The sequence below is a fragment of the Molossus molossus genome, unplaced genomic scaffold (genome assembly GCF_014108415.1).
Source record: "Molossus molossus isolate mMolMol1 unplaced genomic scaffold, mMolMol1.p scaffold_m16_p_1, whole genome shotgun sequence".
Taxonomy (NCBI): Eukaryota; Metazoa; Chordata; class Mammalia; order Chiroptera; family Molossidae; genus Molossus; species Molossus molossus.
The window spans coordinates 223,737,740-223,763,483 of NW_023425344.1; the positions used below are offsets into that span (position 1 = coordinate 223,737,740).

A 25,744-nucleotide genomic window follows, 5' to 3' on the forward strand; every position below is an offset into this window, starting at 1 on the left:
GGGTGCATGCAGGAGGCAGCCAATTGATGTTCCCTCTCATTGACGTTTCTACCTCTCTCTCTCTCTCTCTCTCTCTCTCTCTCTCTCTCTCTCCCCCTCCCCCCCTCTCCCTATCCCCTCCTCTCTCTAAAATCAAAAAAGAAAAAAAAGCTGTGGTACATTTACACAATGAAATACTATGCAGCTGTAAGAAAGAGAGATCTCTTACCCTTTGAGACAGCAAGGAGGGACCTGGAGAGCATTACGCTGAGCAAAATAAGCCAGTCAGAGAAAGACAAGTACCACATGATCTCACTTATTTATGGAACATCATGAATAAAATAAGTAGTCAACTAAAACAGATCCAGAGTCATGGCAATAGGGAACAGACTAACAAACCTAAGAGGGCTGGGATGGGAAGAGATAAACCAAACAATTTATATGTATTTATACACAACCAATGGACACAGACATTAGGTTGGGGAAAGCAGGAGGGGGGTTTGAGCAGGGAGGAGGGAGGTCAATGGAGAAAAAAAGGGGGACATCTGTAATACTTTCAATAATAAAAATAGATAAAACATGTAATAGGCTCATCTAAACATTAAAAAAAAAACAAAAAAAACACACACACATTGCTGCAATAAACATAAGTCACCAAATCACTGAGTAGCAGCAACATTACCAATTCAAACCTGAGCCCTAAGGATACCTACATAATCCTCAGTTCATTTGTTCATTAAAAATAACTAGTGGACTTTTCGTCAAGATGGCGGCATAGGTAAACACGGTACTCACCTATTCCACAATTACATCTAAACTACAGAAAAACCATCATTCAAAACCACCTGAAATTGAGCAGAATGGAAGTTCTACAACAAAATTAGATAAGAAGCCACATCAAGACTGGAGGGAGGGGTAGAGACCTGGATGGGCTGGTCCCACACCCATGTGTGGTGGATAAAATCAGGAGGACACCTTGGCTGGAAAGGTTCTCCCTGAGGAGCAAGGGGTCCCCATCCCACACCAGGCCCTCAGCTCAGGGTTCCAGTGCCAGGAAGAAAAGTCCCCAAATCTTCAGGCTGTAAAACCAGCAGGAACTGAAGCTGAGGGAGACTGAGGCTGCTGGAGCCCCAGGCAGTTCCTCTTGAAGAGCCCTCACACAGACTTACTCATACTTGCTCCCTCTGAGCTCTAGCACTGAGTGGAGAAAGCTTGAAAGGCACTAGAGACATACAGGGAAGAACTGAGTTGTTTGGCATTGGGGTGAGGGCTGGGGAGGCAGCTTTTTCTGGGACAGATGTGCTAGTGGAGGCTGTTGTTCCTTTGGTGAGCCCTTCCCCCACAAGACCAGCAGATGGGCACCATATGTGGACTCCAGCAACCTGGTTCACACTGTAGCCCCACCTTGATAATACCCTGAGACCCTGCCCCATCCAACTTTCAGGCCTACCCAAGCTGTTCCCAGGGGCTTTACCACAGAATTGGCCTGTCTTGGTTCGTTTCAAATTTTCCTAAATTCTCTCAAAAAAGTAGCATCTGGCCTCAACAAGCCCCATACCTCTCACTAAGTGGCCCCAGGAGCATCCAGCCTTGGTTCATGGCTTGGCTTTGCCTGGGCAACTCCAAGCCCAGCATAAGCAGCAGCCATTGGCAGATTGCTTTGTAGCTTATGCCAGGTGGCCCCAGGTAGAACACAGGCGTTGGCTGACCTTGTCCCAGAGCCAGGACACCTAGTGGACAGCTTCAGACTATGGCAAAGCACCACCACCCAACCACCTCCACAAGTGACACACTCAAGGAATGGACTCAGTGGGTACTAGAGCCTTGCTGAAGTAAGTCTTGCTCTGTGTGGTGGGCCCCTGCACAGCTGATCATCCAAGGTAGTCAGAGGTCGGTGGATAGTGGGCACAGCCAGTCCTTGCAGCTGATCAGCCTGAGTAAATCCCTCCCCTTGACGTGCCAACAGCAATCAAGACTCAATTACAACAGACGGGTGTAAAGTCCACACGAGGAATACACCTCAAGGACCCAGCTGGGGGCCCAGCTGGGTGTCCAGGGGGGCTGTACCAGTGGACCCTATAGGACACCTACTACAATAGGCCACCCTAGGAAGCCCAGGAGACATAGCAACTCTACCTAATACATAGAAACAAATACAGGGGGGCAGCCAAAATGAGAAGACAAAGAAACATGTCCCAAATAAAAGAACAAAACAAAACTCCAGGAGAAGAACGAAATGAAATGGAGATAAGCAATCTAACAGATGCAGAGTTCAAAACATTGCTTATAAGGATGCTCAGTGAACTTAGTGAGGGCCTCAAGAGCATAATAAAGGACCAGTCAGAAAGGAAGGATGCACAGTCAGAAATGAAGGAAGCACTAACTGAAATAAAGAATAATTTACAGAGATTCAATAGTAGAGTAGGTAAAGCCAAAAAGCAAACCATCAATTTGAACTATAAGGAAGGAAAAAACACCCAATCAGAACAGCAAAAGAAAAAAGAATCCAAAAATACGAAGATAGTATAAGGAGCCTCTGGGATAACTTCAAGCATACCAACATTCACATCATGGGGGTGCCAGAAGAATAGAGAGAACAAGAAATTGAAAACCTATTTGAAACAATAATGGCAGAAAAATTCCTTAACTTGGTGAAGGAAACAGATATACAAGTTCAGGGAGCACAGAGTCCCAAACAAGATGAACCCCAAGAGGCCCACACCAAGACACATCATCATCAAAATGCAAAATGTTCAAGACAAAGAATCTTAAAAGCAGCAAGAGAAAAGCAGTTTGTTACCTACAAGGGAGCTCTCATAAGACTGTCAACTGATTTCTCAAAAGAAACTTTGCAGGCCAGAAGGGAGTGGCAAGAAATATTCAGAATGATGAAAAGCAAGAACCTACAACCAAGATTACTCTATCCTGCAAAGCTGTCATTTAGAATCGATGGACATATGAAGAGTTTCCCAGACAATAAAAAGCTAAGGGAGTTCATCACCACCAAACCATTATTATACGAAATGTTGAAGGGTCTTCTTGAAGAAAAAGAAGATAAAAAATAAAATGGCAATAAATACATACCTTTCGGCAACTGAATCTACAAACAAAATGAACAAGCAGAACAGAAATGGACTCATAGATGCAGAGAACATTTTGTTGGTTGCCAGATATGAGGGGATTGGGGGAATGGGTGAAAAGAGTGAAGAGATTAAGAAGTACAAATTGGTTGTTAGACTGACAAACCTCAAAGGGAAGGGGGAAGAGGGATGAGAAGAAATAAACCAAAGAATTTATATGCATATATGCATAACCAGTGGACACAGGCAATAGTGTGCAGAAAGGCAGGAGGGGTTGGAAGCAGGGAGGAGGGGGTTAATAGAGGGAAAAGGAGAAACATCTGTAATACATTCAACAATAAAGATAAGTTTTTAAAAAATGACTGATGACTGGGCCTGGCTGGGTAGCTCAGTTGGTTAGAGCATCATCCCGATATGTCAAAGTTGTGGGTTCAATCTCTGGTCAGGGAGGACACACACAAGAATCAACCAATGAATGCATAAATAAATGAAACAACAAATCAATGTTTCTCTCTCTCTAAAAAATAAATAATTAAGTGAAAATTTACTGATGATTTACCATGTTGTAGGTACTGTGTTATGTTCTGAGAAAGACATAAAGCTAAAGTGGACAGTCCCTACTTTAATCAGAAACAGAAATTTACCCTTTATCCTGTCACTTTTAGATTTTGCAGAAACAAATTAAAATCAGAAGAGCTGGTTACAAATTCAACTTCATAACTTAACAGATATGTGGACTAAAAAAGTCATTGTACCTCTGATCCTCAGCTTCCTTTTCTATAACACAAGGAGTACAAATGCTGCCCTCTCCATCTCAAAAGGTAATTGTTAGGGTCCAATTATCTCAACAAATATGAAAAAATCCTTATAAATTAAAGAGTTGCTATATTAAGTAACTGCACTAAGAGTAGTTGTCAATAAATTAGTAATACCTGTTACAGCCCCAAACCAGAGAGACTGATGAAGAAAGGATGAATAACTTCACACAGGACAAATGTGAACAGACCTGACATACAGGAAGACAAAGATTAAAAAGTCCATCCATCTATTAATAGGACAAGACTGGACTGGAACTCAAACTTTAAGTATGTCTAGAACCTGTGACCCAGACATTTCCTTCATGAGTAGTTTCCAGCAAGAGTGGTATTTAAAATAAGCAATAATCATTCCCTGCCCAGTTTGGCTCAGCAGTTAGAGCACTGGACCTTGGACCAAAGGGTCTCAGGTTCAATTCCTGGTCAAGGGCACATATGTGGATTGCAGGTTTGATCCCCAGCCCTGGTCGAGGTCATATGAGAGGCAACCAATTGATATGTCTCTCTCACATCTTTCTCTCTCACATCTTTCTCTCTCACATCTTTCTCTCTCTCTCTCTCTCTCTCTCTCTTTCTCTCTCTTTCCTTCCTTCCTTCCTTCTTTCTTTCTTTCTTTCTTTCTTTCTTTCTTTCTTTCTTTCTTTCTTTCTTTCTTTCTTTCTTTCTTTCATTCTTTCTTTCTTCTCTTTCTCTCTCTCTCTCCCCCCCCTTCCTCCCTCCCTCCCTCCCTCTCTCCCTCTCCCCCTCTCCCCTCAATCTCCCTCTCCCTCCCTTCCACTCTGTCTAAAAATCAATGGAAAAATATCCTTGGGCGAGGACTAAAAATAATAATGATAAAATAAGCAATAATCAGTCCAGCAAATGCACCAACCAACTGCAACAGATGTCAGCTGGAAATAAAAGGGAAAGGACTATCCCAGTTCATATCTCCTGATTATTGACTGTGTCTTAGAACAATCTGCCATAAACAGGGTGGACCACCTATCCTGGTTTCTCTGGGAGTCTTGATATATACCTGTAATCAAAATATTCCTTCAATTTCAAAAGCAGATCAGTTTGGACCAATGTGATCATCCTATCTATAAAGGCTGATGTAAGAATATGTTAATTGCAGCATGTTTTGTGATAGTATGAAACTGATGGTAATTTAGGTGTCCATCCTTTGAGGAATTGATAACTAAAATATAGTTAAAAGTCAGAAACACTGAATAATCATATATAAAAGTAATGGAGGTTTAAAATTTAATATGGATGTTAATAACACAATATCTTATAAATTAAAAACCCATGCACACAAAGCAATATTACCTATTTACAAAAATGCATGTATTTTAAGGACATGTGGAGACATATTTGAGTGGTTATCTATTATGGAAGGATATAGGATGAGGTTAGAAATGAAGGGTAAAAATAAAACCAAAAAAAGATCTTGCATGTACTGATGATGACAATGTGTAATGGAGCTAAAGGATATAATAAATATCAGCTCTAGCATCTACGATCCAAAAGGGGTTAAGCAGACAGGGCAAAGAAAAAGACCTAGACTCAGTAAACTAAAAAATAAAATAAAATTTAAAATGTGTTGTGAACCAAAATAATCTAAACTGGAGTCACTAATATCAGGGGGGCCTAAAATGGAGTCAGGAGGCTATTAAGAAAGTGGGGCTTACCCAACCTATATACATTTGAGCCTTAGTACTCAGAGCTGCTATTAAGTTGCTAAATCTGTTGTTAAACTCAGCTCAAGGCTGAGTTATCAATATCCTGGAGCAACAACTGCTGCATGGACAGATACATGCTTTACTTCTTTCTTGTAGTTTTTGCCTTCTTTGTTTGCATATTGGAACTAACCAAGCCTTGTTAACCTAGCCAGCAGTTCCTCATTTGCATAAAAGAATTACATTTTGTGATTTTTGCCTTTATGAACTCTTTGTTGTCCAAGGAGCACAATTTAGGTTGCTACCTGAATCTGTGTATCCTGGGCTGCAGCTTCTTTTGCTCATATAAATGCTCTTTACTACAATCTAAAATGAATTTTGGTTTACAGTGGCAAGCTTAAAATATGTTGCATCATCTCAAATTTAAAAGAGAAGTCTCAAACACAAAAAGAGAAAGAGAGCGAGAGAAAGAAAGAGAGAGAGAGAGAGAGAGAGAGAGAGGAAGAGAGAGAAGAAGAAAGAAAACTAAATATGGCATAAGAATGACACCTTCTGCTCCACAGGACTGTGAGAGAAAGAGTGTGCCCAGTTTAAGAGCCTTGGAAAGGTAAACAAGAAATGCCTTCTTGTGGACTCCTCTTATTTCCAGGTCTGGAACTTAAGCTTGTTTATGAATAAGAACAGTAATAGCAGCAGCAACACCTAATATTTATTCAGCATTAAATATGTACCATGTATTCTGTTGTGCACTTTACATATATTATCTCATTTACTCCTCACAACAAACACATTTACAGATGAATTTAAAAGGTGAGGCATAAAGAGATTAGGTAACTACAAAAGGTCAGTTAGTCCTTCCCAAAGCCAAGTCACTAAACCACGATGTTTGATTCCAAAGTGTGAGTTTTAAACCATTTTGCTATACTGTATTTTTGTGAAAATATGAAAAACTGCTTTAGAAAAAAGTATTTGTGTTGGCTCTGAATAAGAAATGTTGGGCTACCGCCCTGGCCAGTTTGGCTCAGCGGTTAGAGCGTCGGCCTGCGGTCCGGAGAGACCGGGGTTCGGTTCCCGCTAAGGGCACATACTTCGGTTGCAGTTTGTCCCCGGCCCTGGTTGGTCGTGCGGGTGGCAGCCACTCGATGTGTCCCTTCACATCGATGTTTCTCTCTCTCTCCCTCCCACTCTCTCTGTACGAAAAATGGAAAAATATCCTCGGGTGAGGATAAAAAAAAAAAAAAAAAGAAATGTTGGGCTACCTGTTGTAGAACAATCCCCAAGGGTAATCTATTCCGAGGAAGATTTGGTACTGCATACTTTCTGGCCAGAGAAGGAAAAACTACTCATTTCATTCAGATTTGTGTCTATTAAATATAAAAGCTATAAAGTAAAAAACCAGTGTTTAACAAACTGTTATTCTCAAAATAATAATTCTGAACATAATTAAAATGAAACAAAATAGTCCACTAACACCGATAATAGCCACTTGTTATGAACACCAGATTGACAAATGCCCTATTTCCCCCCTATTTACCTGCAGGCTTTTCCTATCCCAAGATAATCTAATAATTTCCTCACCAATCCAACTCTACTGAACACATAACTCACTACTTATTTTGTGATAAAATTAACAAAATCAAACTGTATTAGACACATAACTTGCTGTTTAGTAGTAAAATACATGTAACATAAAATTTAACATTTTAACCTTTTTTTTAAAATCTTTATTGTTGAATGTTATTACAGATGTTCCTCATTTTTCCCCTATTGACTCCCTCCTCCCCACTCCCACCCCCCTCCCGCCTTTTCCCACACTGTTGTCTGTGTCCATTGGTTATGCATATAAGTTCTTTGGTTTATTTCTTGCAACCCCCCAACCCCTTTCCCTTTGAAGTTTGTCAGTCTAGCAATGAATTTGTACTTCTTACTCCCTTCACCTTTTTCATCCATTCCCCCAACCCCCCGCCCATCTGGCAACCAACAAAATGTTCTCTGTATCTATGAGAATGTTTCCGTTCTGCCTGTTCATTTTGTTTGTAGATTCCATTGTCGATAGATATGTATTCATTGCGATTTTGTTTGTTCATATATTTTATCTTTTTCTTCAAAAAGACCCTTCATCATTTTATATAATAATGGTTTGGTGGTGATGAACTCCTTTAACTTTTTCTTGTCTGGGAAACTTTATATGGCCATCAATTCTAAATGACAGCTTTGCAGGATAGAGTAATCTTGGTTGTAGGTTCTTGCTTTTCATCATTCTGAATATTTCTTGCCACTCCCTTCTGGCCTGCAAAGTTTCTTTTGAGAAATCAGCTGACAGTCTTATGGGAACTCCCTTGTAGGTAACTAGCTGCTTTTCTCTTGCTGCTTTTAAGATTCTCTCTTGCCCTGGCCAGTTTGGCTCAGCGGTTAGAGCGTCAGCCTGCGGTCCAGAGAGACCCGGGTTCGGTTCCCGCTAAGGGCACGTACTTCGGTTGCAGTTTGTCCCCGGCCCTGATTGGTCGTGCGGGTGGCAGCCACTCAATGTGTCCCTTCACGTCGATGTTTCTCTCTCTCTCTCCCTTCCTCTCTCTCCCTCCCACTCTATCTGTACAAAAAAATAGAAAAAAAAAATATCCTTGGGTGAGGATAAAAAATAAAAAAATAAAAAAATAAGATTCTCTCTTTGTCTTGAACCTTTTACATTTTGATGATGATATGTCTTGGTGTGGGCCTCTTGGGGTTCATCTTGTTTGGGACTCAATGTGCTTCTTGGACTTGTATGTCTGTTTCCTTCACCAAGTTAGGAAAGTTTTCTGCCATTATTGTTTCAAACAGGTTTTCAATTTTTTGTTCTCTCTCTTCTCCTTCTGGCACCCCCAAGATGCGAATATTGGCACACTTGAAGTTGTCTCAGAGGCTCGTTACACTATCCTCATTTTTTTGGATTCTTTTTTTTTTTTTTTTTTTTCTGTTCTGATTGGGCATTTTTTGCTTCCTTATATTCCAAATCAATGGTTTGCTACTTGGATTTACACGCTCTACTATTGAATCTGTGTAAATTATTCTTTATTTCAGTTAATGCCTTCTTCATTTCTGACGTGCATCATCATTTCTGACTGGTCCTTTTTTATGCTCTTGAGGCCCTCACTAAGTTCACTCAGGTTCTCACTCAGTTCATTGAGCATCCTTATAAGCAGTATTGTGAACTCAGCATCTGTTAGGTTGCTTATCTCCATTTTGCTTAGTTCTTTTCTTGGGGTTTTGTTCTGTTCTTTCATTTGGGACCTGTTTCTTTGTCTCCTCATTTTGGCTGCCTCCCTGTGTTTGTTTCTGTGTATTGCTTAACGAGAGGTATGGGCCTATCTGAGATCAGATGCTGCTTGTTTGAAAGAATTTAGAAAAACCTGAAGCAGGATCCAAGACAGGCCAACCCTACGGTTAAGCAAGTGGCAACAGCTTGGGTGGGCCTGAAAGTTGGATGAGGCGGGGGCCTGAGGGAATCACCAGGGCGGGGCAATCAGTGTGAGCCAGGTTGCTGGAGTCCCAGATATGGAGACTGTCTGCCGCCCCAGGGAAGGGCTCACCAAAGGAACAAAGGCCTCTGACAGCACATTTGTCCCAGAGAAAGCCCCCTCTCTAGCCCTCGCTCCAGTGCCGAACAGCTCAGTTCTTCCCTGTATGTCTCTGGTGCCCCTCGAGCTGCCTCCCCTCCAAACTTAGAGGAATGATGCTTGTTCTGTAGCTTAGTTGTAACTTTGATGTGGTTGTGGGAGGACGCGATACCGCGTTTACCTACACTGCCTACAAGTCCATTTTAACCATTTTTAATTGTTTGACATTAATTCAGTGGCATTAAGTCCATTCATAACCATCACCACTATACAAATCCAGAACTTTATTATAACAAACAAAAATTGTGTACCCAGTGAAGAATAACTCCTTACACCTCCCTCCTCCAGCCTCTGAGAAACTCTATTATACTTTCTATGAGTTTGCCTATTCTACATACATCATGTAAGTGGAATCATAACAATATTTATTCTTTTGTCTTGCTTATTTCCCTTTATACAACATCTTCTAGGTGCATTCTTATTGTAACATGTATCAGAATTACTTTATTCCTTTTAAAGACTGAATAATAGCCCTGGCCAGTTTGGCTCAGCGGTTAGAGCGTCGGCCTGCGGTCCGGAGAGACCCGGGTTCGGTTCCCGCTCAGGGCATGTACTTCAGTTGCAGTTTGTCCCCGGCCCTGGTTGGTCATGCGGGTGGCAGCCACTCGATGTGTCCCTTCACGTCGATGTTTCTCTCTCTCTTTCTCCCTTCCTCTCTCTCCCTCCCACTCTATCTGTACAAAAAATGGAAAAATATCCTCAGGTGAGGATAAAAATAAATAAATAAATAAAGACTGAATAATAATCCATTGTATGTATACACCATATTTTGTTTATCTAGCCATCTGTCAATGTACATTTGATTGTCTCCACATTTTAGCTGTTGTGAATAATGCTGCTGTAACAGTGGTGTACAAGTATCTGCTTAAGTCCAGAAAATTGTGAGTCCTCAAACTTTGTTCTTTCTTTTCAAAATTCTCTGGCTAATAGGAGGTCCTTTGAGATTTCACATGAATTTTAGGATGGGGTTTTCTATTTCTGCAAAAAGGCTGATGAAATTTTGACAGATTGCATTGAGTTTGCAGATTGCTTTGGATAGTATTGCTTCCTTAACATGATTAATCTTCCAGTTCATAAATGTGGGATGTATTTCCACATATTTATGTCTTTAATTTCTTTCAGCCAAATTTTATAGTTTTCAAAGTACAAGTTACTGCCTCCTTGGTTAAATTTACTTACAGTATAAGTATTTTATTCTTTTTGATGCTATTGTTAATGGAATTTCTTAATTTCCTTTTCAGATTGTTCATTGTGAATATATAGAAACTTAACTGATTTTATATCCTGCAAATTTGCTGAATTTGTTATTAACTCTAACAGGTTTTTGATTTTTTTGTGTGTGGAATCTTTAGTTTTCTGTATATAAGAAAATTGTGTCTTCTGTAAATAAAAACAATTTTACTTCTTCCTTTCTAATTTGTATGCTTTTTATTTATTTTTCTTTCCTAACTGTTCTGATCAGAACTTCTAATACATGTTAAACAGAAGTGGTGAAAGCAAGCATTCTTGTTTGTTCCTGATCTTAGGAGAAAAACTTTCATTCCTGTTTCAAGTGTGTTAGCTGTGGATTCTTCATATACAGCCTTTATCATGTTGAGAAAGTTTCCTTCTATTCGTAGTTTGTTGAGTGTTTTAAACACAGAAAGGTGTTGAATTTCCTCAAATACTTTTCTGTGTCTGTTGAGATAATCATGTGGATTTTATCTTCATTCTATTAATATGTTGTATTACATCAATTGATTTTCTTAAATTTATTTGCATTCTTGGAACAAATCCCACTTTGTCATAGTATATAATCCTCTTAACATGCTGCAGAATTAAAACAATGTGGTTCTATGATCAGCCAAGTTTTCTGTATAGCAGCAATTTCTGGATCATGACCACAGGAAGAAGGGCCCACGCAGAACCCAGCAGCTTTGCTGAGCTGATGAGATGGGAATCAAAGTTTGTGGAGGTTGAAGTTGCTAGAAATTATAGAGTAAAGTTCTGGAAAGGAGGTAGGCAGAAAAAAAGAGCTCTAGGTACCTGCATGTGTCTTTACCAAGTATTAGGCTAGTATATGTTGAGTGACACTCCACAAGGTCAAACAAACAAAAACTAGGAAGTTGTATGCTGAATAATTCTCAGAGCTCACATAAGGCAGGGAGACCTTCGAGTTCTGACCAGCCAGAATAGAAATCCTCATTGATTCACTTGGAAATTCAGAAGGCATCCACTTAGAACATACCTCATATAGGGTAAAACTCTCCCTGAAGTGAACGCTGCTTTAAAACCACCCTAGAAAATCTTACAGAGGGGCCTTAAAGAGATCAAACTCATCTGCAAGTTACTTAACTGCCTGCCAAAACAAAGTTCAACAATTTAATATTAACAATGTGGATGTAGGAAACAAAATGCAGACACTCAACAATGTAATAATCATAACATCCAGAATCTAATTAAAAATTATTAACATGATGCCCTGACCAGTGGGTCAGTTGGTTAGAGCACTGTCCCTATATGCCAAGGTTTTGAGTTTCAATCCTCATTCAGGGCACATACAAAAATCAACCAATGAATGCATAAATAAGTGGAACAACAATCGATGTTTCTCTCTCTCCCTTCTCTCTCTCTAAAATCAATAAATAATTTAGCATTTTTATCATTAACATGCTAAGAAGCAAGAAAACATGACACATAGTCAAGAGAAAAGCCGCTCAATAGAAACAGAAATAACAGAGGATGAAATTAGCAGATGAGGATGTTTAAAAGGCTATTATAATTAGGTGAAATAACTAAAGAAAGTCAAACAATGAAAAAATAGATTTTTTATTCAAGATTTTAATCCATTTTGAGTTGATTTGTGCATGGTGTAAGATAGTAGGTCAGCTGCTTCATTCTTCTACAAGTGGCTGTCCAGTTTTCCCAACGCCATTTATTGAAGAGACTATCCTTTTTCCGTTGTATATTCTTAGCTCGTTTGTCATAAATTAATTGACTATATATGCATGAGTTTATTTCTGGACTCTGTATTCTGCTGCATTGATCTATGTATGAATATAGAAGTTTTGTTGTTGTTGTTCACCCAAGGATATTTTCCCACTGATGTGAGAGAGACACATCAGTTGGTTGCCTTCTGCACAACACCAACCAGGGCCAGGGCTGAACCTACAACCCAGGTACGTGCCCCTGACAGGAATCAAACCCAAGACCCTTTGGTCCACAGGCCAATGCTCTAACCACTTAGCTAACCGGCCAGGGCTTAATTTACCTTTTACAGAACATACTCGACAACTACAGAATAAGCATTCCTTTCCAGTGCATAGGTAATGTTCACAAAGACTGACCTCATGTTGATCCATAAAGTAAGTCTCAATAAATCTCAAAAGGGAATTCAACAAGAAACCAGCAAAAATAACCGTATTAGTCTTCTTGGGCTACCATATCAAAATACCACAGACTGATGGTTTAAACAACAGAAATTCTGTTCTGGAGGAGTGGGAAGCCCAAGATCAAGGTATCAGCAAGCTAAGTTTCACTCTGAGACCTCTTCTTTTGACTTGTAGAAGGCCACCATCTCACTATGTGTTCATATGATTTATTTGTGCATGTGGGTCTCTTCCTATAAGTACAGTAAATCCATAGGATTAGGGCCCCACCCTTATAACTTCAGGGAACCTTAATTGCTTTTGTAAGACCCTATCTACCAGTCACATTAGGGATTGGGGCTTCAATATGAATTTTGAGAAGACACAGTAAAAAAATCCCTAAATGTTTAGAAAACAAATAACCTATTAGTTAAAGATAAAATTATACAGGAAAATAGAAAGGATTTTAGTTAAATAACAATAAAATCACAATATTTTACAAACTGTGGGATACAGCCAAAGCAGAGTTTAGAGGAAAATTTACAGCTCTAAATTCTCATGATAGAAAAGAAAAAAGTATAATATCAACTATCTAAATTTCTGTCTTAAGAAACTAAAAAAGCCCTGGCTGGTTTGGCTCAGTGGTTAGAGCGTCGGCCTGCAGTCCAGAGAGACCCGGGTTCGGTTCCCGCTAAGGGCACATACCTCAGTTGCAGTTTGTCCCCGGCCCTGGTTGGGTCATGCAGGTGGCCACCATTCGATGTGTCCCTTTCACATTGATGTTTCTCTCTCTCACCCCACTCTATCTGAACAAAAAATGTCCTCGGGTGAGGATAAAAAAGAAACTAAAAAAAGAAGAGTAAATTAAACCCAAGGGGAATAGAAGGCAAGAAATATTAAAATAAGTACAGAATCAATAAATAGGGAAAAAAATTTAACAGAGCCAAAAAAATGAGTCTTTGAAAGGATTAATGAAGATGATAACTTACTAGCAAGACTAATCCAGAAAAATAAAATTTACAAGTTACCAATATCAGGAACACAAAATAGATTTTCACTAGAATGGTTAAAATAAACATACTTCACTGCTTGTTTAATTATCTCTTTACTTCAAGACTTAGTTCCAATTCTGAATAAAGCTGCTATAAATAGCCATACACAGGGAGATGTTTGTTCACTTTTTAAATTTTTTTACATACCCCAGCAGTCCATCAGCTGGACCCATGCACCCCAGGCAGCAGCAGCACAGATTGGCAGCTGAGACCCATCCCCAGTGGCATCAGCAGAGGCTGATCAGGAGCAGTGCCCCAGCCCAAGCAGCAGCAAGACTCAGAGAGCCGAGACCTGTATGACAGACCAATACCAGCTGCCAATCCTCCAGGACTCACAGTGAGCAATAGGTGCCATACATCAAAACAGTCTGGGAGGCACAGCAGCCTTATTTGATACACACCAACCTGCCTATACATTCCAACATCCCTCAGTGGACCTAGAACTACCAGATTGCTAAAATGGTGAGATAAAGAAACAACACCCAAATGAAAGAAAAAGAAGAATCACCAGAAAAGGAACTACAGGAAATGGAAGAAAGCAACTTGTTAGATAAAGAATTCAAAGCAATGATTTTAAGAGTGCTCAAACAATTTGGTGAGAACAACAAGCAACTTAATAAGAATTATGAAGAGCTCACTTGGAACTACATCAGCTTAAAAAAAGAGGTAGAGCCCTGGCCAGTTTGGCTCAGCAGTTGGAGCATAGGCCTGTGGACAAGAGAGTTCCGGGTTCAGTTCCTGCTAGGAGCACGTACCAAAATAAATAAATAAATAAATAAATAAAATAAAATAAATTTTTAAAAAAGAGGTAGAACTATAAATAAAAAGCAAGAGGAAATAAAGAATGACATACCTGTTATGAAAAATACCTTAGAAGGGTTCAATAGTAGATTAGAAGAAACTGAAAACCAAATCAGCGACTTAGAAGACAAGGTAGAAGAAAACACCCAACCAGAGCAGGAAATGGGAAAAAAATTAAAAGCAGGAAAGTTTAAGGTAACTTTGGGACAACGCAAAAGGTAACAACATTCCCATTCCCATTATAGGGTTACTGGAAGGAGAAGAATCAGAGAAAGGAATAGAGAACTTATTTGAAGAAATAATGACAGTGTGTTTGCTGGACTTGTGTGACTTTTCCCTTCACCAGTTTAGGGGAGTTTTCAGTGAAGGGAAAAGTCACACAAGTCCAGCAAACACAGAGAGTCTCAAGCAAGATGAACCCCAAAAGACCCACAGCTAAACACATCATAATAAAAATGGCAAACATTAAAGACAAAGAAAGAATCTTAAAGAAAGCGAGAGACAGAAAGTTACCTAGAAGGGAGCTCCCATTAGACTGTCAGCTGATTTCTCAATAGAAACACTGCAGGCCAGAAGGGAGTGGCATGAAGTGTACAAAGTAATGAAAGGCAAGGGTCTGAATCCAAGACTACTCTATCCAGCAAGGTGATCATTCAAAATTGAAGGAGAAATAAAGAGCTTCACAGACAAAAAAAAGCTAAAGGAATTTACCACTACCAAACCAGCACTGCAAGAAATGCTGAAGAGACTGTTGTAAGAAGAAGAAGAAATAGAGAGCGAGAGAGAGAGAGAGAGAAATGAACACAGGCATAAAATAAAAATGGCAACTAATAAAAAAGGTCAATAATAACCTTAAATGTAAATGGCTTAAATGCTCCAATCAAAAGACATAAAATAGCTGATTGGATAAGAAAACAAGACCCATATATATGCTGTCTACAAGAGATCCACCTCACAACAAAAGACTCATCAAGGATAAAAGTGAAGGGATGAAAAAATATTTCCCAAGCAAATGCAAATGCAAAAATAAAGCTGGTATAGCAATAAGATAGACTTCAAAACAAGGACCATAATAAGAGACAAAGAAAGTCACTAAATAATATTAAAAGGATTGCCCTGGCTGGTTTGGCTCAGTGGTTAGAGCATCAGCCTGCAGACCAGAGAGTCCTGGGTTCAGTTCCCGCTAAGAGCACGTACCTCAGTTGCAGTTTGTCCCCGCCCTGGTTAGGGTCGTGTGAGTGGCAACCACTTGATATGTCTCTCTCACATTGCTGTTTCTCTCTCTCTCTCTTCCCCCCCTCTCCCTCTGGCTCTATCTGAAGATAAATTTTTTAAAAAAATGTCCTCAGGTGGGGGTAAAAAAAAATTATGTGTGTGTGTGCGTGTGTGTATAATCAATTCAACAAGAGGATATAACCCTGGTAAACATATATGCACCAAATACAGGAGCACAAAAATATATTTAAAAACTTCTGGAGGACTTCAAGGAAGAGATCAATAGCAATACAATCATAGTATGAGACTTTAACAACCCACTACCACCACTGGATAGATCTTTTAGACAAAAAATTAACAAGGACATAGAGTCCTTAAAATGATGAACTAGATCAGTTGGACTTAATTGATAGTTACAGAACATTTCACCCCAAAGCTACAGAATATACATTCGTCTCAAGTGCACAGGGAACATTCTCAAAGATAGACAACATGTTGGGACACAAAGTGAGTCTCTACAAATTTAAAAAGACTGAAATCATATCAAGCATCTTCTCAGATCACAATGGCATGAAACTAGAACTCAATTACAACAAAAACACACAAAAACATTCAAACACTTGGAGGCTAAATAACATGTTATTAAACAACAAATGGGTTACCAATGAGATCAAGGAAGATATTAAAACCTTCCTGGAAACCAATGAAAACAAACACATAACAGCACAAAATCTATGGGACGCAGCAAAAGCAGTCCTGAGAGGGAAGTTCATAGCACTACAGGCCTACCTCAAGAAATAAGAAAAATTCCTAATTGACTCTCTAATCCTACAACTTAAAGAACTAGAAAGAAAACAAAAAGAAAAACCCAGAGCAAGTAGAAGCAAATAAATAGTAAAGGTCAGAGCATATATAAACGACAGAGAAACTAACAAAACAGTTCAAAAGATCAATAAAACAAAAAGCTGGTTCTTTGAAAAGATAAACAAAATCAATGGACCTTTAGCCAGACTTACCAACAAACAAAAAAAGAGGACCCAAATAAACAAAATCAGAAATGAAAAAGGAGAAGTAATGACTGACACCACAGAAATACAAAGGATCGTTGAAACATACTATGAACAATTATACGCCAACAAATTGGACAATCTAGACAAAATGGACACATTTCTACAAACACACAGTCTCCCAAAACTAAACCGGGAAGAGAGAGAAAACTTGAACAGACCATTAACAACAAAGGAAATTGAAGATATAATTAAGAAACTCCCAGTAAACAAAAGCCCAGGCCCAGATTGCTTCACGGGGTTCTACTGAACATTCAAAGAAGATCTAATACCCATTCTCCTCAAACTGTTCCACAAAGTCCAAGAAGATGGGAGACTTCCAAACTCATTTTATGAGGCTAGCATAATCCTAATTCCAAAACTGGATAAAGACACTACAAAGAAAGAAAACTACAGGCCAATATCCCTGATGAACACAGATGCCAAAATCCTTAACAAAATATTAGCAAATCGGATCCAGCAATACATCAAAAAAATTATTCACCATGACCAAGTGGAAGTCATCCCAGGGATGCAAGGATAGTACAATATTCACAAATCAATAAATGTGATACACCACATAAATAAAATGAAAGATAAAAACTATATGATCACCCTGTCCGGTTGGGCTCAGCAGTTAGAACATTGGCCCATGGACCAGAGGCCTGGGTTCGGTTCCCACTAAGGGCACGTACCTTGGTTGCAGTTTGTCTTCGGCTCCGGTTGGGGTCGTGTGGGTGGCAACCACTTGATGTGTCTCTCTCACATCGATGTTTCTCTCTCTTCTTCACTCTCTCCCTCCCGCCTCCTGCTCTATCTGAGGATGAATGCAAAAAAAAAAAAAAGTCCTCAGGTGAGGATAAAACACGAAAAAACATATGATCATATCAATAGATGTTAAAAAAGCATTTGACAAAATCCAGCACCCATTTCTAATAAAAACGCTCAGCAGTGTGGAATAGAGGGGTCATATCTCAACATAATAAAGGCCATATATGAAAAACTACAGCCAACATCATACCCAATGGACAAAAACTACAAGCATTTTCCTTAAGAATGGGAACAAGACAGGGATGTCCACTTTTGCCACTCTTATGTAACATAGTACTGGAAGACTTAGCCACAGCAATTAGAAATGAAGAAAAAATAAAAGGGGTTCAAATTGGAAAGGAAGAAGTCAAACTGTCATTACTTGCAGATGACATGATATTGTACATAGGAAACCCCAAAGACTCCATCCAAAATCTACTAGACTTAAAGGAATTTGGCAAAGTAGCAGCATAAAAAATTAACGTCAAGAAATCAACGACATCCTTATACACCAACAATGAACTCACAGAAAGAGAAACTAGAAAAACAATCATATTTACCATCGTGGCAAAAAAATTAAGATACCTAAGAATAAACTTCACCAAAGAAGTAAAGGACCTCTTCACAGAAAACTACAGGTCATTAAAAAGAGAACCAGAGAAAGACATAAAAACGTGGAAGCATATACCATGTTCATGGTTTGAAAGAATTAATGTCATTAAAATGTCCATACTACCCAAAGCAATCTATATATTCAATGCAATCCCCAATCAAAATACCAACAACGTATTTCACAGAACTAGAACAAATACTCCAAAAGTTTATATGGAATCAAAAAAGACCCCAAATAACCACAGCAATCTTGAAAAAGAAAAACAAAGTAGGAGGGATCACAATACCAGATATCAGGTTATACTACAAAGCCACTGTAATCAAAACAGCCTGATACTGGCACAAGAACAGGCATATAGATCAATGGAACAGAACAGAGAACTCAAAAACTGACCCTAGACAATATGCTCAATTAATATTTGACAAAGGTGGCAAGAGCATACAGTGGAGTCAAGACAGCCTCTTCAATAAATGGTGCTGGGAAAATTGGACAGCTACATGCAAAAAAAATGAAGCTAGGCCACCAACTTACACCATACACAAAAATAAACTCAAAATGGACAAGACTTAAATGTGACTCGTGAATCCATAAAAATCCTAGAAGAAAATGTGGGCAACAAAATTTCAGACATCATATGCAACAGAATTTTCACTGATACAATGCCTAAGGCAAGAGAAACAAAGGAAAAAATGAACACACAGGACTACATCAAACTAAAAAGCTTCTATACAGCAAAAGAAACAACCATCAAAATGAAAAGGAAACCCACTATATGGGAGATCGTAATTGCCAATGATACATCAGACAAGGGGCTAATTTCCAAAATATGTAGAGTACTCATACAACTCAACAAAAGGAAGATGAAGAACCCAATTAAAAAATGGGCAGAGGACCTAAATAGACACCTCTCCAAACAGGACATACAAATGGCCAAGAGACATGAAAAAATGCTCAACATCACTAATCACCAGAGAGATGCAAATTAAAACAACAACGAGGTATCACCTCACATGTGTCAAAATGGCTGCCATCAATAAATCATCAAACAACAAGTGCTGGTGAGAGTGTAGAGAAAAGGGGACTCTAGTACTACAATGCTGGTGGGAATGCAGACTGGTGCAGCCACTATGGAAAACACTATGGTGTTTCCTCAAAAAATTAAAAATTGAACTGCCATTTGACCCAGTGATCCCACTTCTAGGAATTTACCCTAAGAAGCCTGAAACACAAATCAGAAAGAATATATGTACCCCTATGTTCATAGCAGCACTATTTACAATAGCTAAGATCTGGAAACAGTCCAAGTGTCCATCAACAGATGAGTGGGAAAAGAGCTGTGATACATATACGCAATGGAATACTATGCAGCTGTAAGAAAGATCTCTTATCCTTTGAGATGACATGGAGGGACCTGGAGAATATCCTAAGTGAAACAAGCCAAGCAGAGAAAGACAGATATCACATGATTTAGTTATTTGTGGAATATAATAAATGAAACAAACTGATGACCAAAATAGACCCAGAGACATAGAAGTAGGGTACAGATTGTCAAACCTCAGAAGAGGGAAGAGATAAACCACAGAATTTATATGCATGTATGTATAACCAATGGACATAGAAAACAAAGCTGAGGCGGAGTGGGGGAGATTGGGAGGAGAGTGTCAATGGGAGAAAAAGGAGAAACATTTGTAACAAAAGTAAATTAGTAAAAATAATTTTTTAAAAAAGGAAAAATGTTTTTAATAAATAAATAAACACTAAGATAAGAATATGCACAGAGTCCTATAGTAGCAAAATGTTAAAAAGAAAATTTTCTATGATGGTTCAGAGGCTAGATTTTTAAGTTACACTGACCTGGATGCAGTTCCTAACTCTGCCACCTAAAGAGTTGAGTGACGTGAGAGTCAAGGTTTTCTTATTTGTATAATGGAATAATAACCATTTCACTTGTTCCTTGGTGGAAGTAGATGAAACAAAGTGCTTAGGGTAGCAAGAAATATATGATAAGCACTCATTAAGAAATATATGATATTCTTTATAAGAAGGATATCTAGCCTGGGTCAAAAAGGCTTCCTGGAGGTGATGACTCTTGAATTCAGTCTTAACCACTGAATAGGAAGGGAAAGGAATCAAGATGGAACCTTAAGAAAGGTTAAGTTTCCGTAGTAGCATTGAGAACTTTTCATAATCCAGCTATACCTATTTTAACAACCACATCTCCCTTAACTCTCCTTCTATCCAGGCTGATTTACTCACTGAGTTCAGAATATGCTTAATTTATTTTATTTTCTCTGTTACTGCTTAGGCCATACCCATCCCTGTTCCTCACACTAGGCTAAAGCCTGTCTATAAAACCAACATAAGTTTGCCCTGGCCAGTTTGGCTCAGCGGTTGAGCGTCGGCCTGTGGGGGCACGTACCACAAAATAAAACAAAACAATACAAAACAAAACACAACACAACATAACATAAATAAATAAAACCAACATAAATTCTATCTTCTTGTAATTGATCAGTCTGGCCCTTATCAACGGCTCCATTCTTTGAACTTTTGATCAGTCAGATGAACACACTCCCCTACACATTTCCTTTGCCCTCCCATTACATACATGCTAATCATAGTCCACAACCATCTGCACCTTTGCACTGAGATTTAACTTTTTGCATGAGAATATCATGTCTCCATTGAAATGTCATTTCCATGAGGGCTAGACTTTAGTAATCAAGAGAAAATAGGGCAAGGATATAGCATTTTAGTCTCAGATCTATTCGGAACATGAAGGAACAGATCAGAAAATTGTTAGCAACAGTCTCAGGTTTAAACACAGAGCACATGATAGGTCTGTAGAGGTTTAAACACTTGAACTTAATGAGGTTTCTTGTTTTTAGGTTCTCACCTTGACATGTCCTCAGCTCTATCAACAGCAAACTATAAAAACGTTCCACTGTGAATTTTATAATTCATTTAAGATGTCTCAAATCTTTTGGGAATAAGGCATGATATAATAAAATAAAGGTCAGGATAAAGATTGGAGTCAACTCCTTAGACATGATTACTATACTGAGATGTGGCACATGAAACAGTGGAATAAACAGATTTGGATTAAATTCCTGGCTCTTAAAATTAACTGACTTTAGCCCGGCCGGTGTGGCTCAGTGGTTGAGCATCAACCCATATGCCAGGAGGTCGCCAGTTCAATTCCCGGTCATGGCACGTGACCAGGTTATAGGCCTGATCCCCAGTGGGGGGCATGCAGGAGGCAGTCAATTGATGTTCTCTCTCATCAGTTTCTATCTCTTTCTCCCTCTCCCTTCCTCTTTCTCTCATATCAGTAAAGAAAAAAAATAAAAAATAAAATATATATATATATATATAAAGAGATATAGATATAGATATAGATATAGATATAGATATAGATATAGATATAGATATAGATATAGATATAGGGAGCAACTTAACTGAAACCCACTGAGGCCTCAGTCCTGAACAAGGAATCTCAATCCTAATATACAATGTATAATAGGGTTGTCTTTATGGCCAATATCTACCTGTTATTGTGGGGGAAAAAGCTAGAGTAGATTCTCTTTTTATTTATTTATTTATTTTTGAGAGAGAGTAGAAAGGAAGGTGGGGAGAGAGAGACAGAGACATCAACGTGAGAGAGACACATCGATTGACAGCCTCCTGAGTGGGGACAGGGATGGAACCTGCAATCCATGTACGTGCCCTTGACCAGGAATCAAACCCCTGACCCTTTCTTTGGTGCATGGGCCGATGCTCTAACCACTGAGTCACACTGGCCAGTGCTAGATTAGATTCTTGCCATACTTCTTAGAATAACAGTCTTTTCAACATTAAGAACTTCCTTCCAATTTGATAAAGGAAAAAGTGGGAGGCTTAGAGACTTAATCAAGCTGGACTCCCATAGAAAGAAAAAAGATGGTGTTCTATAAAGCATCAAAGGTACTCTTCAAACCTTTGAGATTGTGACCACTACCTTTGACAACTCTTCAAGCACCCACTGTTAGTCCAAAATGGCAGGAATCTTAAAATAACATGTGAAATAGGCCAAAGAATCCTGAACTCTTGAAAGTGGAAAAAACCTCCAAAGTCATCTGGGCTAAGCCTCTTCTTAACAATTGAGGAAGTTGGTACAGGAGAGAAGCCAAACTGCATGCCAAGCTTCTTTTTGCCTCCCAGACACTCACCTCATTGTTCTAATTTTCCTAAGATTTCATTATTTCCTTTACAGTAACCAAGATCATCTGTTTTGCAAAGTGGACCCAAACACTGGAAATATCCAAGACTCTTGCCCCTGACAGAACACTGGCACAAAAAAGCAAAGGTATATGCATTCTTGCAGTTACCTCATTAAACTACCAAGTCCCTGCATAGGAAGTTGTACACAAAGAGTGACAATACTGCCTACAAAAAGAAACACATACTGAACACTGGCCAGTATAGCTCAGTGATTAGAGTATTGGCCTGATCGCAGGTTCAATTCCTGGTCAAGGGTACATACCTGGGTTGTAGATTCAATCCCAATTGGGGCCCATGGGGGAAGCAACCAATCGATGTGTCTCTCTCACATCAATCTCTCTTTCCCTCTCTTTCTCTCCTTTCCACTCTCTCTAAAAATCAACAAAAAATTATACTCTGGTGAGGATAAACAACAACAAAAATATATACCGAGAACTAGAGGCTTTTCATAGTTCTCCTATAGAAAGAAAGAGCTCTATGCGACCACCAGTTTCTAGTGGTAATAATCGACTTCTTCCCTGTGTATCTGCATTATTGACATGGTGAAGAAAAGCTGAATGAGACTCTGAGACTTCTAAGGAGTATCACATACCAGGTAACTACCTCTGGGAGGTGATCAACAAAAACTTGACACCTTTTATCATTAACCGAACCTCCAAATTTCAAATGACTGTTTCAATCTAAGTTCAATGCAAAATTTGTGGATCTACTCTCTTAAATTTATCAACTTATATGAATATGACATAATATACTTAGGAAAACTAAGGAAGTCACCAGTGAATAAATTCATTCATTTTTAACAAATGCAAGTATAATACTGAAATTAAGCCACTTTGGGGTGAAATATATTAGCTAGATATAATTGTTCTTCTTAATTAGTCTCTTGAAGTTTGTCGTAACTCCAGTGATTCAGAAAAAATACTAACATTAGGAACTTTAGGTCTGCAAGATCAATACAAAATTTTAGTGAATGGTAAGCTAAACATTAAGCAACACTGTTAGGCAAATACCAAAAAAGGCAAAGTGATACTCTACTGAACTTTAAAAATATTTAGTGACTAAAACATGCAGGATAATATCAGAGTTCTGCCCTGCTCTAGTCAGGAGATCCTGAAAATACTGTTGGATGCCACAGCCAAAGGACTATGTCAAAGTATGTTAAATTACTCAGAGATGAGAATTAAACCTCAAACCACATCACAGAAGAGCAAATGTAATAACTAGGGCTATTTAGGCTATAGAAGGAAGAGAAAAAAAAGGAGTAGAACAACTAGATGCCTTTAAATATATGCAGGGCAATAAGAAAAGGAGCTACCATTGTTTTAATGGGTCATAGAAGAGCAATTACCAATGGGTGAAAAACAGACAAACAAATTTTGGTTTAACAATAATGTTCCATGTTAGCTTCGAAGTCAATAAACATTGAGGGTGAAAGGAGAAATGTACATATAACAGGAAAAGTGAACCTAAGAGACTTGAGCATAAGAGCCTTTGACAAAAGTTTAGGAGCTCATATGGCACATGACACTAAACCATGCAGATTAGCAATGAATTATAAGTCAACTTCCAATTTTTTTATAACAAGAGAGAAGGCAAAGTTCGAATGGTTCTGAAAGCCATATTTTATGAAGAATAATCTATAAGTGGTGGTCAAGCTATTGCAAAGTTCCAGATGAGAAAAGATGATGGACTGTTCTAGGCAGTGGTGATGGGAACAGAAAGTAGTGGAAGGCTCACAGAAACATTTCAGAGATAGAACTCATGGTACTTGATGACTTATTGGAGACACTTGGAATAACAGTATTTAGTGGGATTTACTGTGTTAATCTAGCCATTCATCTGTTAACAATGTAATAGCAAATACATAGTGTTTGAAATGTTCTAAATATTTTATATAGTTAACTCATTTCATTCTCATAACCCTATGAAGTGTATTCTATTATCATGCACATTTTACAGATGAGAAATTAAGGTTTACATCAGTCAAATTGGTCAGAGAATAAATATCAAAGAACTAGTAGAAAACTGGATACCAGATTTGGACCTACATAATTCCACAGCTAAAGGTCTGAATGGATACACTAGACAGGTGTAAAGGAAAGGCAACAAAATTAAAGGCAGGCAGCATGTAGTGATGGTAACAGCCCAGTGAGCGGAGAGCGTCAGGGGGAAGAGGACTGCTGGGGTAAGTAAGGATTTGGTGGTATCCGAATCAGGGAACCACTATCCTTGTTCAAGAAATAGAAAATTGTTGGCACTCCAGAAGCATGATGCACTTGTTTAAAAAGGGAAAAAACAAAAAACAAAACAAAACACCTCCACTGAATTCAAATTCCTAGAGATGGAACCTAGTAACTAACTTTTTTTTTTTTTTTTTTTTTTAAGCAAAACCCCAAAACTCTGGGTAATTTTGAGGCAAAACCACATTTGGGAACTTCTGTAACAAATGTCTAAGGTCTCTTTCCGCTTTAAAATTCTAGCTGACACAAAATGAATTTCCCAGAAGTGAAAGGGGGGAGTGGGGAATACTAGTACCAAGAAAACAGCTGTGCATCTACAGTCTACCCCGTTTATGTTCCCATTTTTACTAAACAGTCTCTCATAAGAACAGGTATAAACCAGGCAATGGGAGGGAGGGGTGTGCTGTTCATGGTGTGTTGGCTATAAAGCAGGCTTTATCCCAGGATTTTCTGGTACCATTAGCAGAAAGAAACCTGTCCTGACTATAATGCAGGTGGTAATCCAACTCAAAAAATGAGATGGATTCCTCAGGTCCATGTCTGGCTATCGATGGATGCCAACATATTCTTCTACGTGCTCAAGAGCATGGCAGGAAACCTCTAGGTTGGGGCCTTCCTGCTCCGAGGCCAAAAAACCTGGCTCGGCAGAAGAGGTGTCTGCTCTGCAGTTATACCTCAAGTGCCCTCCTCCCAAAAATGACGTGTTCCGCACATACCTGAGGGCCCTCTGGTCAGATTGATCTCTTCCTCTGTGACCAAATAATCCACTCTTCCGTTCATGTTCAACTGCCTGTCTGGATTGCCACCTGATCCACTAGGGCTCGCACAGGTGAAGGTGAATCAATCTCAGCGGGGCGCCGAAACCACGACACTTTCGACACTTTCGGTTTCAGCAGCCCCTGGACCGGAAGAGGAAGTCGAGAGCGCCGGGGGCGCCAAGAATGCTGGGAATCGTGGTTCTGGCCGCCGGGGCCGCCACGTTATCTCCAAGGGAGGTGTGAGGTGAGCCGAGGGCCAGTTACCGCTGGGGGTTGGGACAGAGGGAGAGTAAAGGTAAGAGACAGGAGTAAATTAGTCGTGTCGAGGAAAAGTGAAATCTCCTGCCACTTCAGGAAATCTCTTTACAGTGGACAACAGCAAGTAACTAACAGATGGCAACCCACGTGGAAAAG

The 25,744-nt window shown here is 39.1% G+C and overlaps 1 protein-coding gene across 1 annotated transcript in view; it reads right to left on the minus strand.

The window, feature by feature from the left end:
* Positions 1-25,465, minus strand: part of LOC118634642 (synaptojanin 2 binding protein) — a 42,202-nt gene extending 16,737 nt beyond the window's left edge. The window contains exon 1 of the mRNA XM_036269328.1: positions 25,289-25,465. Coding sequence (XP_036125221.1) covers positions 25,289-25,352 — 64 coding nt within the window. The 5' untranslated portion in view covers positions 25,353-25,465. The remainder of the gene's footprint in view (positions 1-25,288) is intronic.
* Between the last annotated feature and the right edge of the window lie 279 nt (positions 25,466-25,744).